The sequence below is a fragment of the Taeniopygia guttata genome, chromosome 1 (genome assembly GCF_048771995.1).
Source record: "Taeniopygia guttata chromosome 1, bTaeGut7.mat, whole genome shotgun sequence".
Taxonomy (NCBI): Eukaryota; Metazoa; Chordata; class Aves; order Passeriformes; family Estrildidae; genus Taeniopygia; species Taeniopygia guttata.
The window spans coordinates 35201961-35219079 of record NC_133024.1 but is presented as its reverse complement, the minus strand read 5'-3'; the positions used below and the strand labels follow the sequence as shown (position 1 = coordinate 35219079).

Genomic DNA, 17119 nt, shown 5'->3' with positions numbered 1-17119 from the left:
AGGTAAACGCTTTCCTGGTTCATTGAGTCACTGTTACGTGTCTGAAAAAGAATCTCCACTGAAAAGTGATAATGGTGGAAAAATACTCCCTATTGTACAGCCGTAATTCTTGCACTGCTCGTCTGCAGGCAGCGCATTTCCTCTCTTGAGGAGCCTGTGCAACTGGATCCAGCTACATGTAAAGCAATCTGTTAAAACAAGGACAAGATTTACTGTTGGAAAGAAAACGTTTAAATGCATTCCAGGAACCTATGTACCATATGGGTAAAAGTGACTAAACATGGTAAATTAAATTGAATCTCTTCACATTACATTCAAAGGTTTGTATTTTTCTATACAAGAGTAAACCTACTGATTTAGCAAATGTAATTAACTATTTGTAATAACTGGTATTCCATTTTAACTCATAAAGAAATAAATTATTTCTGTAGGCTAATTAGGTACATTTTTAATAGTGTATGCACAGCACTAAAATCCCTATTTCACTTATTTCCTAGCATACAAATTGGCATGTGTACCATGTAATGTGGCAAGAGAAACCACAATGCTTTTATAAAAATTTTTTCCTTTCTTCCCCTATAGCTGTAAAATCATTGGTACTACTTAATCCACAGGAAGCAATTAAGTAAGATTTCTGAATTTATGGTAAAAAGGGTTTTGTTTCTTTTTAAAGTAGTGAAGCCCAACAAAAGAGAAGTCACATGCTTTAAAGATGCTTTAAAGAATCTTCTTGACTTTTGACACATGCATTACCATTGAACAGCTGTACCAGTATATCTCAATATGAAAAACTACAACCACAAAAAAAAAAAAAGATAGGAAAGACAGGAACTAAACAGAACATAATTTTCTTCCCTCACTGTCAGCTGAAAAAGCCTGCTCTGCAGCCTTTTTGCAGACTGCAGGAATCTAGAGCAGCATGATTTAACATAAGGAAAATGAAAACTAACCCAAGTTCAGCCCATACATTTGATACTTCTCATTTGGACCTGACCTAACCACAGCTCATGCCTTCAAGAACAGAGCTAGTTTGAAGATAAGTGTATAATACAACAATAAAATACTTGCCTACTCATTTAAATCCACTATTAGCTTTTAAACTTGAAAGATAAAGTGAAAAGTAGTATGTACTGGGACTGGCAAACTTCCTATAACAAGAAAGGTGGTTCAAGAGATTGCAGGCAGTATCTGTCTTTTATTAAAAAGCCAAAAGGACAATGACCCACACAGATAACATTTAGGTACTGCTTAGGCATATAAATGAAAGAGTTGTAGAAAGCATGCTGCAAATGTATGTAATGGTTCTGTGTTAGATCAGGATGAAGAAACAAACAAAGGAACAAAATGACCTGATGACTTGCAAATTAGTTACTTTGATGATCCACTATGCTTTTAAATAAATACTTTATCTGAAGAGCTTTAGTAAACCTAAAGATAAAAAGCTACACTACAGCCCTAATAATGCAACCACCCATGTTCTCCTAGTCCTTTAATTACAGCTGGATCATGGCTAGTCAAAACCCTGTCCTGCTTGGCTCCTTACTTCTTCACTGTGGATACTGTTCCATCTCTCCTCCTCACGTTTCTCTTTTCTTCTCTGGTCAAGCAGTACATCTGATAACAGGAGTAAGTCAAGGGGAAACAGCCAGTTTTGAAACTCAGTATAATCCATCAGTCATCCTCAAGAAGATCCAAAGAAAAAATATTTTGAAAGGCACTTATGAGGAGCATTTGTTTTCCCACCGCACATAGCCCCATACAGAGCCTCCTCCCAGTCCCTTCCCTCCCCCTGGCTCCCACCACCACTGCTCCCAATCAATCACAACTCTGGGAAAGAGATGCTAATGATCTTCTCTGCTGACAGTGACACTGGCACTGTGACTCTATCTCACTTTTCCTACACTCTCACCTGCTTTTCAGGAGACCAAGGAGCTGCCGGCTCGGACAGGGGCAGGCAGAGATGACACTCGCACGGCTCGGCACCAGGTAACAGCAGCTTTGATCTTACTACCACAAGGAGTGTTTGAAATAATGTAAATATATTTATGCTTATCCCTTTGAATAAATGTTTTTATGCTTATCCCTAAATCCTGCAGTATAGACTCTCAGATTTGGTTTAGTTTCCTATGGTGCATATGGACATGCACTCTGCACCTCTTCTGGGGGTAGGCATAGAGATAGGGACATTGCTTGGCTTGGCAGCCACAGCACAGCTGGCCATAAAATAACCAGTACAAGGATTACAGGCTGATGTGTGCATTGCCTTGGCAGACACTGTAAATACAACAGGCATCATGCAACCAACGACCATTATCAAAATGTCAGAAGTTTTCTCTCAAGGTATTTTCAAGAAATTAGTCCAATAACTCCTGGTATCTTAAGACTATGTCTCTTCTAGTAACATTTCAGTATAACAAACACATATATTCAGAAGGCAAACACGAATAATAAATGCTACATTCTAATCACTAAACTAAATATATTGTTAACACATTCTTTCTCAAGAAAAGAAACTAGAAAAAACACTTTGTAAAATTAACGTTACATGACAAATCTCTAATTTAAAGCAATACTTTAAATACTGTTACCAAATTGGCATGTACATTTTGAAAGACGGAAATAAATAATGGCAAATTTAAGCCTTTCTAGTTCTAAAGATGTATCTCTAGGACATAAAAAAGGTATAAATATTTTCACTTTTTCTCCTTGACAAGGATCTAAAGAGATCACAGAGTCTACTGAAGTTTTGAACTTTTTATAACTGTAAAAATTACAATAATTCTATTTAGAACATAAAAGGATATTTGCAAGTGTTTGACATATTTTTTTCAAGCAGGAGAGCACTTTGTTCTATGATGTCCTTTTCCTGTAATTCCCATCCAAAAACTTTGGCAATAACCCATAAAAATCAATACTTAAATAAATAATTTAAATAAACATGCCCCTTTTGGATTTTTTTGTTTTATTTTGTTTTTATTAGCAGAACACAAGGTAAATATTTTCCATATCAAAGCCAAGAAATAGAAAGATGATCTGGGCCATGTATGCAGAATAGGTTAGAAAAAAACTTAAAATCATAGTATCTCAGCATTTCATTAATACCAAACACCATCCCTTAGAATAATTTTAACAGGATCTCTAGGTAACTTTAAACAAAAATGTTAATCAACATGTACTCTACCTGGAGCTATGCAAGTAAGTTTAGTGCACAATCCCCTATATAATCAGTTAGAGAGAGGAATCACCTCAACATGAGTTAAACCTACACAAAAACTGCCTTAGATTTGCCCATTTTTCCCTCCTATTTCCTAACTTAAATCAGATAGGTGCCTAAAGCTGAAGATGAGCCCTAGAAAGAGGCCCTAGAGACATATTAAAGATCTAATTGTTGTAAGGTTCTCTTTAATGCTATGCTGGGGATCAAAATGGATTTCTTCTAATTTTAAGAATACCATTGTTGTCTGCTTCCCCCAGTACCTCCCAAATGAATAGGTGAAAAATAATGATTCGCAGAATACAAAAACTGCAAAAGTGGGATTTGCTCATGGATATTGTATAGCAGCCACAGCAAACAATGAAGGTGCAAGAGCGTCAGGAGAGACTCAAACCAACTAAACATGCCCACCATAATCCTGCTGGACACTGTAATTTTCCACCCTAAATATACTTTTTTTGGTAAAATCTCTAGCTCCAGATATTCTTCTTACCTGGATGAAAATCTAAAAATCTCGAATTTTTGCAGTAATAAAAATATGCTTAAGATATATCTTTATCATTTCTTAATTACACATGTGTATCCAGCATTAGCCTGAAGAGATCAGTGTCCCTCTCCTGTGAATGCAGCAGAGTTTGGAACAGAGCTCTACAAAATTCAGCAATCCACAAAATTTCTTTTCAAATTAAATCCAAAAGTACTATATGGTACAGCAAGATTTAAGAGGGAAAAAAAAATTAAAATGCAGTCAAAGTTTGCTAAAAGACTATGAGAGAAAATAAAATATGTTTCATGAAAAGAAAAAGAGTAAAAATCCTTTTTCACTTTTTATTCTATTAGTAGAAATCAGAACATGGATTATCTCACCCTTTACCCACATTTATATTTGAACCCAGTCTGTGCAAGTCCAGCAGCAGGTCTCTGGGGGGCATTTTTAGCTGGTTTGTGAGCCTCTCCAGAAGTGTCTGAGTTAACCCAGGAGGTTATCTTCTCATCCCCAACCCCCTCCTGCAACCCATGTTCTACTTTTGCTCACACTAAATAAAGCAAACTGGTATTTATAGCATTTCTTAGGAGGCTGAATGTTTTCATCTACTCACCAGGTCATCCAAAATACCTCAGAAATCAAGTTTCATGACATTTACCAAAACAATGATTTAAATCACTAACTTTGAGATGTTTATATAAGGATAGTAAAAAACATATAAACGTAGAAAAAAAATTCTCATCTGTTTTTTCTTCTGATTTATTACATAATAATTCAACAGCAGAAGCTTTTAATGCACTCGTGTAACTCTACAGCAAATGGAAAAGGGTCCAACATAATCTTTATAAGAAAGGGGAAGGTTATTTCATATTAAATCCATATAGCAACTCTGACTGTTAAGCTTGCTGATTCTACTGCACCAGGAAAGTAGAATTATAAGGCAAAAATATCTTTTGAGCAGTTGCTTCAGCACAGAAGGCAGTTTAGGTGACTAAGCAAGAGACTAACATGGCACCGGTACTACACATTTTTAAAAGAAAATAAAGGCACTTTGAAATATCATGTAAAAAATACTGAATAAATTACAGGATATGTGTTTCACAGAGAAAGAAGAACAAATACCTGTAATTTGGGAGGCTAGAATTTCCTTAATGAGACAGCATAAAGGGCTCTGCAAACAAAAGGACCTTTCTCAAAGGTTTTCAGTGTCTTTACACAAGTTTCAGTACTCTAGTATCAGTATATGACACTGCAGCTGCATTTCTTTGGTGTTTTTTTCACAAACCATTTTTAATCCATACATAATATATAAATGGCACTAAGAGATCACAAGCTTTCTCTTGTGAGCTATGCAAATCCTGAGTTATGAAAAACATGATGTCCTGCTTTGTGAAATCAGAGCAGTAGCTTCAGATTGTCTGAAATGACTGTTTCAGAAAATAACACTCTAGCATTTATCTCTAGAGAAGGCAGCCTTCATCCTCAACGCATGATCAATCAATCAGCAGAAACATTCAGCCTTCCTTAATAGCTGGTTTCAGCTCGTAGGTGGGGCTTTGCTTTCTAAGGTTCAGAGCAGATGAATTAACATGTGCATATTATAAGCTGGTGGTATATGGCCTAAGGATTAACTACTATAGCAACCAGTACTGTAGTCTGCCAACACATATTCACCCAAACTGACGGATTTTGTAAGTTTATATGGATAGGATTTCTATGTAGGTGTTCATTTATTGTACAGAGATTGCAAGTTTTATATTAAGTGGATTTCTTCAAGCACAAAAACATACAACCATTGCATCACCCTTCCAAAAAAAATCTCTTGTGAATTATTCAAAATGAAACTGCTACTAAAAAAACAATTGCACTGTGTTTTACAAATATTTATTTTACACATTGTAGGATCACTCCTGCTTGTTCATTTCATTCTATCCAATTACTCTAGAAGAGTATTCTGGACAGTACCATGAATTATTCAAACTGAAATAAACTGGCACGAAACCATGGTATAATCAAAACCTTTCTACCCACAAACTTAATTCCATGCGAACTGCAATTTAAAAAAACAATTAGAAGCATTACAGAAAACTGTACTTTTATTACAAGACACTTTAAGAACAGTCTCTGGGGACTGATCAAGTGACCTCTCTGTCGTCTCTTCTCCTTGAAGGGAACTAGAGTTGGCTAGACCATGCATATCCTCAGGTATTTTCACCCAGACCCTTCTATACATGATTTCTTTAGGAAAGAAGCACACTGTGAAGAAGTCCTACTCACAACACATCAGATGACACCAATAAGTACTGGGTTTTTGAGTAAGTAGTAAATACCCAGACCCAGTGGAGTTCAGTATCACCTAAAAATTAATTCCTACAGATACAAGAACATTCCTCTCCCCAGACACACTTCTGTATCTAAGATACTTGGGCAAATATGGGTGAAAGGGAAACAATCTATACTGTGCCTACTACAGCCATCTACAAATGAGTAATGCATTCTCATTTCATCACTTCCAATGGACTATAGCAGAAGTATTTTGAGAAAAAACAGAGGTCCAAGTTAGAAGAAAAGTACCACAAGACATGGATGGAAGAGAAGAAATAAAAAAGTACTGCACTAAAATATGCTTCCTCTGTCTGTAAATATAACTCTGTTGCTTGTAAACCTATCATCTGCATTTCAGCTGCTTTTTTCCTAGTATATTCTTCTATTTTTTCCTGTCTCCTGACATGACCTTTTTTCTTCCCTTTTTTGTCACTGTCTCCTACCTTCTTCCTACTGTCTTCATTTGTGTGTTGCTCTTCTGAATTTATCTTTCACTCTGAATTTCCTCTCACTTTATCTACTCTGGACTAGTGACTCCTGGTTTTTCCTTCTACCATTTCAGTTCTGTAACCTCACTTCTTTACTCCTGAGATTTAGCACCGTCTTTATCTTGTCCTGTAGTAGATGCAATAATGTTCAAACAGTCCAACAGAATTTGGGGAAAACTCCAGTGATAAATATCAAGGCTGCTTGAAGTTTTCAACTAGTATGAAACACCTGCCCCATTAACATACCATTATCACAGAAGTTGCTTAGAAAACAATGTATGATAGAGATTATAGCAAGATACTGAAGACAATCGATATACTAGAAAAGAAAATATCTAAATAAATCAAGAACAATGTTTACGCTTCCACAGACCAAGACTCATACATCTGTTACAGTAGTATTTCCTGCAACAGTAAGGAGTAGGTAGGAAGACACCCACCTCAAGGGAGAGGTTGATGTTGCAATTAAGTGCCATATTGGTTTTTTTCTCTTTTAATGGATATTTATCAACCAGAGCACTGGCCTTCCAGAAGAAACACTAAGCAAACTCAACTTTACAGGCTCCTATTAACCAGACAACCAGAAAGCTGCCCTGGAAGCTGTGTGGTGTATAGAACATATCTAAATTCTTCCACAAAATAAACAGTTTTGAACTTTCCAACTCAAATAACTTTTAATTTCCTCAATTCAGCTAAGATCACCTTTTGTGCAGTTACTTAAAAATGACCAAAGTCCATGTGAATGCTGTGGAGCATCTGTGCTCTCCATGCTTTCCCAATCAGCACCACTGGCTCAGTCTGATGCAGCTACTGTGCATCACGGTACAAGCTGTGCAAGGAAAATGATTCAGCTCAAAGCTACCCGGAGCAGAAAAAGCAGCCAAATTTAGTTAAATCTAGAGCTGTTAGGAATGCAGTTCCACCCAGGGCTACCTATTAGGGACAGTAATAATTTTAAAGATCAGAGAACCCGATAATCACAGATAAGGCAGTTTATATGAACTCAGGAAATAGAAGACTACTTTGCTTTTATACTGTGCAACATTTAACTCCCGAGCATCAGTCAGAGTTTCAAAGCGTAGAGGTAGACTTACATTAAATCTCTTTTTAGAAAGGTTTTAAGCTTCAAATTACACCATATAGATATTAGGATTTTATCTTTAATAATAAAAGACATTTTATATGATCTTGGTGTCCATGACTGCTACTGCTCTCAGTACCTTTGCTGACATTTTAGTTGGGTGGAGAGAACAAAAAGCCACTCTAGGAACAAGTTAAGTACAATGCAAAAGAGAACTTTCTGTTTTTCAGGTCAGTAAATACTTGTTAAGAGTTAGCAGTGTTTTATAGTCAACAGGAATATATTCTACAAGCCAAACAGATCTGACTTTGAATAAGGTGTTTATTCCAAAAGTATAAACGTGATTTTGCCAGTTTGATCTACTTATGATTAAAGCTGAAGCAATTTTGAGCCATTAAATAGGAAATGTAATTTAATGACTCTCCCAATTACTTTCTGCTTTAGATGACAACAGAGACAGGAAGATTGCCTTCCTTAGGACTCCACACAGGATTTTTCCAAGGACTGTCCAAAATTTTACTGAAGGGCATCAATGGTTAATTCACATATTGATTCAGACAGCAACCAGCTCACAATCACAGCCAATCCACACAAATGTACAACTCTGAGCCCTGATTAAGTGACCTCTCTGCTGTCTCTTCTCCCTGAGCAGTTGCCCAGACTCTGTTTGGTGTTTCTGGGTGCAAATACCCAGACATATTTTCACCCAGACCTCTTTATACCTGGTTTCTTTAGGAAAGTATATGAAGAAGTCTTCACACAAAAGAAGACTCACAAAACTGATTATACTGAGAAAGGAAGAAAAAATTACCTCAAAAACTAGTTTGTGCTAGTTATTTTTGACAAATTTGTCTTAGTACACTCATTGGTGTTTACAAAGATTTTTTTTCCCAATAATTAAACTAAACTTGAGCCTCTATTTTAATTCTGCTGTTAAAACACAAAGACAAAAGTAATTAAATGTTGTTGATGATTGCTCAACAGAATATTCCATCAATCTTGGCATGGAGTCACCATTCTAGAAGAGAAAGTGGTTTGGAAACCACTCAACTGCCAGTGTTTCTGTATCAGGTCAGGGAAAAATTCACCAAATACGTCTGGGCTCTGTGTCAGTTCTCACCTCTAAAGAGGCCACAGGAAAGCTGGAGAGGGACTTTTTACAAGGGCATGCAGGACAGGACAAGGTATTGGCCCCAAACTGAAAGGGGGTAACTTAATTTTGATATTAAGAAGAAAGTCTTTACTGTGACATACCATGTGGTGGTGAGTGGTTTCCCTGACAGGCTGTGGATGTCTCATCTCTGAAAGCGTTCAAGGCCAGGCTGGATGGGGCTTGGAGCACTGGTGCAGTGGAACATGTCCCTGCTCATGACAGGGGGGTTGGAACTAGATGACCTTGAAGCTCCTTTTCAGACCAGACTATTCTAGGATTCTGTGATTCAACTTGCAGGTTCTCTCTAGAACACCGCTTCATTACCAAAGACATAGGTAAGAGACAATTAGCTTCCTCCAAGATCAGACAACATTTATAGTTTTGACCGGAATTTTAGTGCTCTGAGTTTGTTTGACCAGCATGCATGCATGCAGACAGGTGTCTAACCTCAACCTTACAAGTCAAATTCTCTGAGGTTGTTATGGCTTAACTCAGAGACATAGAAGAAAATAAAGCAAGAAGACTGCCAATGTAAGGTTCTTAATAGGTTATACATGAAAGGAGGAATGCTTCTTCGAATCCCCTAAATTAACAGCCTTCTTCTATCCACAGACTGTTCTTGGCCAATATCCGTAAGTAATGGAATTATGAAAAACAAGCTGCAGCTTCCAGAGTTTTGCAATTACCAGGGGATCATACAGCTTGAAGAACCATAGATGGCTGCATGCCGCAGAAAATTCTAAGCCAAAGGGTTGTAGTCAAAGGTTACTTTAAAAACATCTTTCCAGTTTGAGATACAATGAAGAAAACTTGAGAGATCTGGTATTTAAATGCATATAAGATAAATTACATACATCTATATTGCAATCTGAGAGAGAAACAAGAAAATGAGTGCTTCATCCACCTCCCACCACTGTAAGTTTTAAAATGGGTATAATTCATAACTTGTGAAAACATGTGAAACAAGTTTATTCTAAATTGAAAGAAAGTAGTTACACCCGCACACAAGTCAAATATTTGGCATTATTTAAGACCGCAAAATTTGATTTTCCTGTTCTCCTCTATTTTTACCAGAAGACCAAATGTGATCTTCCTGCCATGAGCTCTTAAAAAGAGCCATGAAAAGCAGATTTCAGTTGTTTTCACACTATGTTTTATCTCCAGGGTCTTACTTAGATGAAACTCCTTAAGTAATCAGTATATTTTCCAGAAGACTCAACATTTCCCTTTTTAGCCCAATTATGATCACAGCACTGGGCGATGCCACTGAAGCACTCCAGACAATTCATCTTGAATGAAGAATATACGGAGGAGTACCAAAAAGCAGTAAGCTCTAAGAAATGCTGCTCAAAACTATATTTACAACATAAATAGTTACACCAGCGACATACCTGAAGAAGAACATGAACAGAGCAGCTGTGATGCAGAACAAAAGGACCTACAAGGAGAAGAAAGAGTGTTATTACATAACACACTACTACTGCATGTTCTGGATTGTGAAGATGTTATAACTTTTATTATAAAAGATACACTTTATTTATATGCTTGAGGGGCCAGAATGAAAGCTTGTCTGAGTCCACCTAAAAGGATTGCCTAGTTTCTAGAGAACTTCAAATGATTCCTGTAGAAGCTGAAAAAATTGAAACCCAAACCAGGGTAGTGGGACAACAGACACAGCAAATGGCACCTTTTAAAAGCATCTGTGATAAAAGACCAAGTAATAAAATAATTATAAAACAACAGAATTTAAGCAATAAAATATTATAACTGAAATTTAAACATCATATTTTACCAGTCTTTGCTTTTGTGATTTATTCAAATCTCATATTACTAGTTCCAGTTTAAAAGGCATGGTGTTTAAAACATCTGCATAGACAAGTGCTTGTGCTGAACTGCTTTCCAGCAAGTTTGGAGTAGATAATTCTATTCCAAATCAACAGTACCCTAATAGTTTGGCTTAGTGCTAAACTCACTTGGAATAATCCTGTCTTGCTCTGTATCATCAATATGCTCATAAAAGAGTCACTGAGCAAACTTAGCAGCTCTCCAGCAGCAAGAGGGGAATATCCTACTTCCTCCAGCCATCCTCTCTGCTGGTGCTCAGAGCTGTTACCTCCTCCTTATTACCTGCACGGGGACTCACAAATGCTGAAGAAAATCTGCCTTAAGCCGATCCATCTTTGCCAGGTACACCTCACAAGTGAGAAAATATTTATTTATTCTAGATACACCGGCCAATATTCATACCATCATTTAGGAGGCAAAATCCTTACAGAAATATCCCAAGTCTTTCAGAAAATATAAGCACCTATTTTCAAAGGTTGAAGAAGTTTTCATCATGAAAGGATACAGGTGTAAATTAGAAGGTTATAAACACGTAGAACAGGAAGCTACAGCGTGTTATAACAGACCAGAAAGTGTGAGAAAAATTTGCATGGGAAATCTTTACAATGACTTTCAGAGAAAAAAAAAAATCTTACAAATGACACCATTTCCCTTTTCTAGGTCCTTTGGCATGTGAATTAAAACTAGGTCACACAAGACATTATAACATTTGTTGTGTGAACTACCCATTTTTCCTTTTCCTTCATCAGTACTATCACACTTTTAAAATCTGCATCAAAAATGTGAACAACTGAAATAATTTTATACAAAATAATTAGGGCAAAGGTATATTTCATGAGGACAACTGATTTTTTTATTTCAAACTATCAGCAAAAGCAGACAAGCAGTCTTGTTTTTAAACACAAATTCTACTCAAAAATATCTGCCCTATTCCTCTAAAGTTCAAAAAGTATTTGATCAGTTAAACAACCATCAATTCTCTGGAGGTTATTCTGGAGACACAGGGAGAAGGCGGCTTGACAGCCTGAGCAACAATATTGGGAAATAAGTGAGATATGGCAAAGAACCAGTTTTCTGGATGATGTGTGGTAGGGTGGGGGATGACAAAACAAAAACCAAACCAAACAAAAAAATCACAATAAAAAACACTTATGCCCTTGCATACTAAAACCACTTCACTAAACAGTCTTTTTCTTGCCCTTTTTTTCTTTAATTCCTTTTTTACCTTTTTTTTCTCAGTAAGTTTGATAATAATCTAACAAGTATCTATATTTATAATTAAGATGTCCTCAGAGCTTTCTACTCCAGGCTAAAGCACCACAGCTTTCTCAGCTTGGGAAATGCAGCACTGGTCACAACACTACAGACATGTCTCAGCAGCCCTGAGCAGGAGGGAAAGATCACCTTGTTCAGCCTGCTGGCAGTGGCCTCCTATGCTGGAAGGGGCTTCTGCTGGCTCATGTCCAGTTTGGTGCCCACCAGGACCCCCAATTCTTTTCTGAAAAGCTGCTTTCCAATGCCCCCAGGATATACTGGTGCCATTCCTCACCAGAGCTACAACTCATCCCTTTGCTGAACCTCATGAGCACCACTAGTAACGAAAAGCGTAGACAAAACCAGGCAGTTCAGAAGATCATGATGGGAATAAAAGGTCTGTAGGGTACAACTGTTGGAAAACTGTTGAAACTATAAAAGTAGTTAGTGATGAATATGAGAACTATTTTGGTGTAGTTATCATATACTAATAAATCTGTCTCATCAAGTACAGAGGGAGGAAGGCAGAGTTAAATCTACAGCAAATAAAGCATTGGTTAGATAACAGAAAGAGCTCTCCAGGGTAGTGATACACCAGAACAAGTTGTCTGTGAGATTGTGGAATCTCCTTTATCAGAGATGCTTAAGAACAGTAGAGGCAAATGTATCCAAGAAATGTCGTGGGCATGTTTGACAGGGTCTCACAAATATGTGGTCAACTGAAGGACAGCAAAATGTGTGGCTAAACCAGACCCAGACTCTTCTACATGAAATTTCACAGCCCCACATGGAAAGTCTAGAAACTGCCTTATCATAGCACAAATAAGGCAGAAACAGAAGAAAAATTGTCACTGTGCTCCAAATCTAAGCTACTTTCAAAATAAACCCTTTTTTAAACTTTTCCCCCATTCTAGAATTTTTTGTAATAACTGCTGCACAATATGCAGTACCCATTTTAGTTTTTAAAATAACTATAATTTAAAAAAAGGAAAAATACTAAGGCCTACAGAAATAGAATTCTAAATATTAAGTGAATTTAAGACTTCTATTCCAGTGAGCAGGAAGTCTCACTTGGGATTTTTCTTGCAGAGTCCATTACTTTTTGATTTACAACAGAAGACCAACACAATGTACTTGGCAACATACAGACCTTGAAACTTTCCAGCTGAAGAAACAGATATAAGCAGAAAACCTGCATGTTGCTAATGAGAATGATATGCCCTAAAGATTCTAACATCTATGAAGAGATGCCTGTAGGTCACAAGGAAAAATCCTTATGGATTAGCATATTTGGTATGTCAGTACTTTAACTGATTATGTTATACTTCACTGTACTATGCTAAACCTTAATAAAAAGTAAAAGGAAATTTGCTGACTAAACTGAAGAGGTACTTTTTTCCCAGATCTCTGTTGGCTGACAAAGCCAGTATTTATTTTTTCCCAAGAAAGTTCAGTCCTCGTATAATCAGCAACAGGAAGTGACATCTGGCAGTACCCAGCACTGAGCACAAAACAAAAAGCTCTGGGTGAAAGTGGTTAGCACTTGCCCTGGTGGCAGCAGTAGACCCAGTAACACCAGTAGAAGTAGCTCACAAATAACCTTCCCTCATAGCCAGATAAAAATCTTGGCCCAAAGAAAGGAAAAATAACACTGCTGAAACTATCAAAACTACTTGAGTCTTGTGTATTCAGGCTTTTCCCACACATGACTCAATCCTGAGGTTATGTGCATTTTCTTTAAGCATTTCCATTATAGTCAGATTTCCTGGGGTACAAAAGGTCTCTGATTGGAGGCTGCTCCCCTAGAGCCACAATAAAAAGTAGGACTGAAGTCTGTGATAAAGGAACACAGACCTAGTAATTGAAAGGAAAGCACTGAAGGTACTCATAATCTATTTAATGAAGACAGGAGGAAGTAAACGGGCAGATCAGTGATATTAGGTGGTAGAAGCATCCAGAGTGTTGGAACTACAGTTCAACACTGCATAGTGCTACTACCAGCTCACGGAAGACCTAAGGCAGCTTCAACAACTGGCACACAACACTTGACTTCCAGTGTATTCATAAAGTCTGAAAACCATCATCTTCCTGATCAACCACTTTGCAATGTATGCAAGACCTACAGCTACACTTGATAAAAACAAAGTTACTACTATGACGCCTAGATCCTGGAGGTTGTGTGCTACAGAAACCTGAACTGCCAGCTAAACTCTCTCTGAGGGAAGGCATAGTGGTAAAAACCATGGAAAATTAAAAACCCAGTTGAAATAAGCCCCTTCAGTAATTAGTACTTGAGCCAATTTCTTCCAAAGTTACAAGATCTACAACTGGGATATATATAACTAGGAGCTTTGTACAGTTGGCTAAAAATTTTCATTCTTAAAATATATGAAGTAGAAAACCCCAACTATTTTGCGTAATTTTTTATTCTTTAAAATAAAGACATTCATCCAGAGAAGAGTTTACTGCTGTCTCTGCTGCTAGAAGTTATAACCCCCTCTCACCTTTATACACACCGTTGAATAGCAGCATAGTAGCTCTACTATCTATTATTATACCAGGGATCTCAGAAGATGTTCCATGGGACTTCTGACTACACAATCTATTTTTCTAATTTACCCCTACTTCAGACATGAAGAATGATTTGTTGTACACAAAAGCCATTCTGGTTTTTTTCCATATATATTAATCAGTCTAATAAAAACCAAAGCATCAGTAACAGTAAGCCCCCAAAGCTATACTTGCTTGAAGTTCCCAAGTTTTATTTCAAGACGTGTTACTGCCCTTATTAAAATGTTTTCTAAAGTTCTTTTCACTAATATTATCTCTAAAGACAACTCCCTTCTAACAAAACCAAAATAAAACAAATTAAAATAATGGAACTAGCTATGCAGATTAATGTAATGGTCTTGTACTCCACGACCCAGGAAATATATATGTATGGAATATCTCTTTTCCACCTGCACATCCTAATCAATGAACTGTCTTTGTGAAATACATTGGTTAACCTTTTCCAATAAAAAGTAGCTACTTTTAAAAGCATGTAATTTTCTGTAATTCTCTAATAGTTAAAAGGGATAGAAAATCACAGTCTTTCTGAGTAAAAGAGCAAAAAAGATCTTCTAGATAGATACCAGAAGTCATATCAAAAGACACGAAAAAGAACTTACATAAAAGCAGGAGCCATGTTACTTTACATTTAGCATCTTAAAATCTTATCTGATAACACTTACTAATATAAATAGGGTTTTTTACCATTATTTAATGCCTCAAGCAAGAAATTACCATGGTAAACAATTACCTGATGAAATAAGTCACCATTAGCTGAGACAGCAGCTCCTATGCGACAGTTACATCATCACCTATACGGGACTAAAAGGGAGAACTTCAGCCCAAAACCGGGGAGGTGCCAAGTGCATCAGCTACACCTCTGAAATCACTGCCATGAACAGCATTTACAGAGACACAGCGCAAAGGAGGGCCAACACAGCCACTTAACACTAGATTACATCAGCAATGGGTTTGGCAAGGGGTTTTCCTGAGCACTGAACTAGTTCTCCCTGCTCTCCACAGAAAGCAGGAAAACTATCTATTCACTGTCCTGTCTATCTACCTATCCTATCTACTTTGGGGAGGTCACTCGTCCCGCACTTCTTAGAGCAATGTTCTTTTTGGGCAAGTACAGCAGATTCTGCAGAGCACAACTCTACTCCCACCAGTCAGTGAACTAAACAACACCAGGAGAGGCAGATGCAAAAAGCAATTCAATGCCCAGGTTCCCAGGTTACACTACTTACTATTAAACTAAAGTTGCCAGTATCTTAACACTTTTGGCTTATTCAAGAGAGGACAGGGAGGTGGCTGGAGTACCAGCCTGCAGGAATATTCCATAATTCCATAAAAAAAATTTCCATAATTTGGTAGAAAAAACTCAAATTACAGCTAGAACCTAAAGTCTTGTCAAACTCAAACTAGTAAAATGGCTACTTTTTCTACGGTTACCAAGATTATTTAATGAAACGTGGATCGACTGGTTTGTGTACACTTAATGCAGTTTGTGGTGAGATTCACCAGCCACTACTGATCAGTATCCAGCTGGATGATTTTATGGTCTCCTGTGGCATCAGCATTCAAAAAAAAATAGGATTACTTTTCTAGTTTGATGCATGTCTCTAAAACAAATGTATCATAAATACTAAAACATGCATTTGTGCACACTTCAGCAAAAGCTTCTGAATCTGTTCTTTTTATTTAAATGTCAGTATTGAATAAAATATATACTTCAGGTCTGTCAAATAACTTATTAATACTTTATTGAAAATGTAGTGAAAACTGAACGGAAAACATACTCCCAAATCCTGCAGCAACTCCAGCTCTACTGCAACCCTCCAGCTTTTTGTGTCCAAATCTCTTGTTCCTCCCCTCCAAGACCAGTGCTGTGTTACAGACAGCACCTTAGAGCACCAAACAGTGCCTTAGACAAGGCCAGGGTGTTTTCAATGACCATTTCTACATTTATCCACAAGCTCCTTATTTCTCAATCCCCCATGGAGAGAGAAGGAGCTAAGCGGGAATGCAAAGCTCTCTGACTTTCTTCAGGCACATACAGATCTGGAACAACTGAGACTCTGAGTCCAAGATCCAACAGCTGTAACAGAGTAAATGCAACCACCATCAAACATTACTGTCTGTACCTGCTGAGCTGGCACTGTCTAGTTACTGAGAAGTCATATAATATCTCTTCTCTTTTACATAGTAATCAGAAATTTTTATTTACTTTTCCTTTTTTAATTTCCATTTAAATCTCTTTATAATATCCTTTATTTTTCTATTAGGTGTACTCCTCAATTCCTAAGAATTGCAGCAAGCAGCAAAATTGAGCTATTCCATTCTCAGTGTTGTCAATGCTTATTAAAGAAGTCACTCCTTTCCTGTACAGAAATGTCATTAATGAAGTTTTTAAGACAAAGATATTTTACACTGAAAACAGGTTATTTGGTTTTGTATAAAAGCATAAGGACTTAGGGAAAATGGTGGTTGCCCTTCACCAAGCTCAAACTTCTAGTAATCCCAAAAGGTATATGCCAATTGGAAATCCTGAAATGGAGCCACATCTCCAACGTAACTTCAAGAGATGCAGTGGTTTACCTTCTTTCTCTAACTGATCCTGTCAAACAAAAATCTTTGTAAGACCTTATCTCTGTCTCTAATGGAAATGCCGCATATCTGTGGAGAACTTCACAACCTATCAAAAGTAATGGCGAAAACTTAT

At 37.1% G+C, this 17119-nt stretch overlaps 1 protein-coding gene across 2 annotated transcripts in view; it reads right to left on the bottom strand.

Moving 5' to 3' along the window:
* Positions 1-17119, bottom strand: part of TMEM135 (transmembrane protein 135) — a 158596-nt gene that overhangs the window by 49256 nt on the left and 92221 nt on the right. For both annotated transcript variants that reach the window (XM_072926903.1, XM_030269009.4), the window contains exon 6: positions 10140-10186. In XM_072926903.1, coding sequence (XP_072783004.1) covers positions 10140-10186 — 47 coding nt within the window. The remainder of the gene's footprint in view (positions 1-10139; positions 10187-17119) is intronic.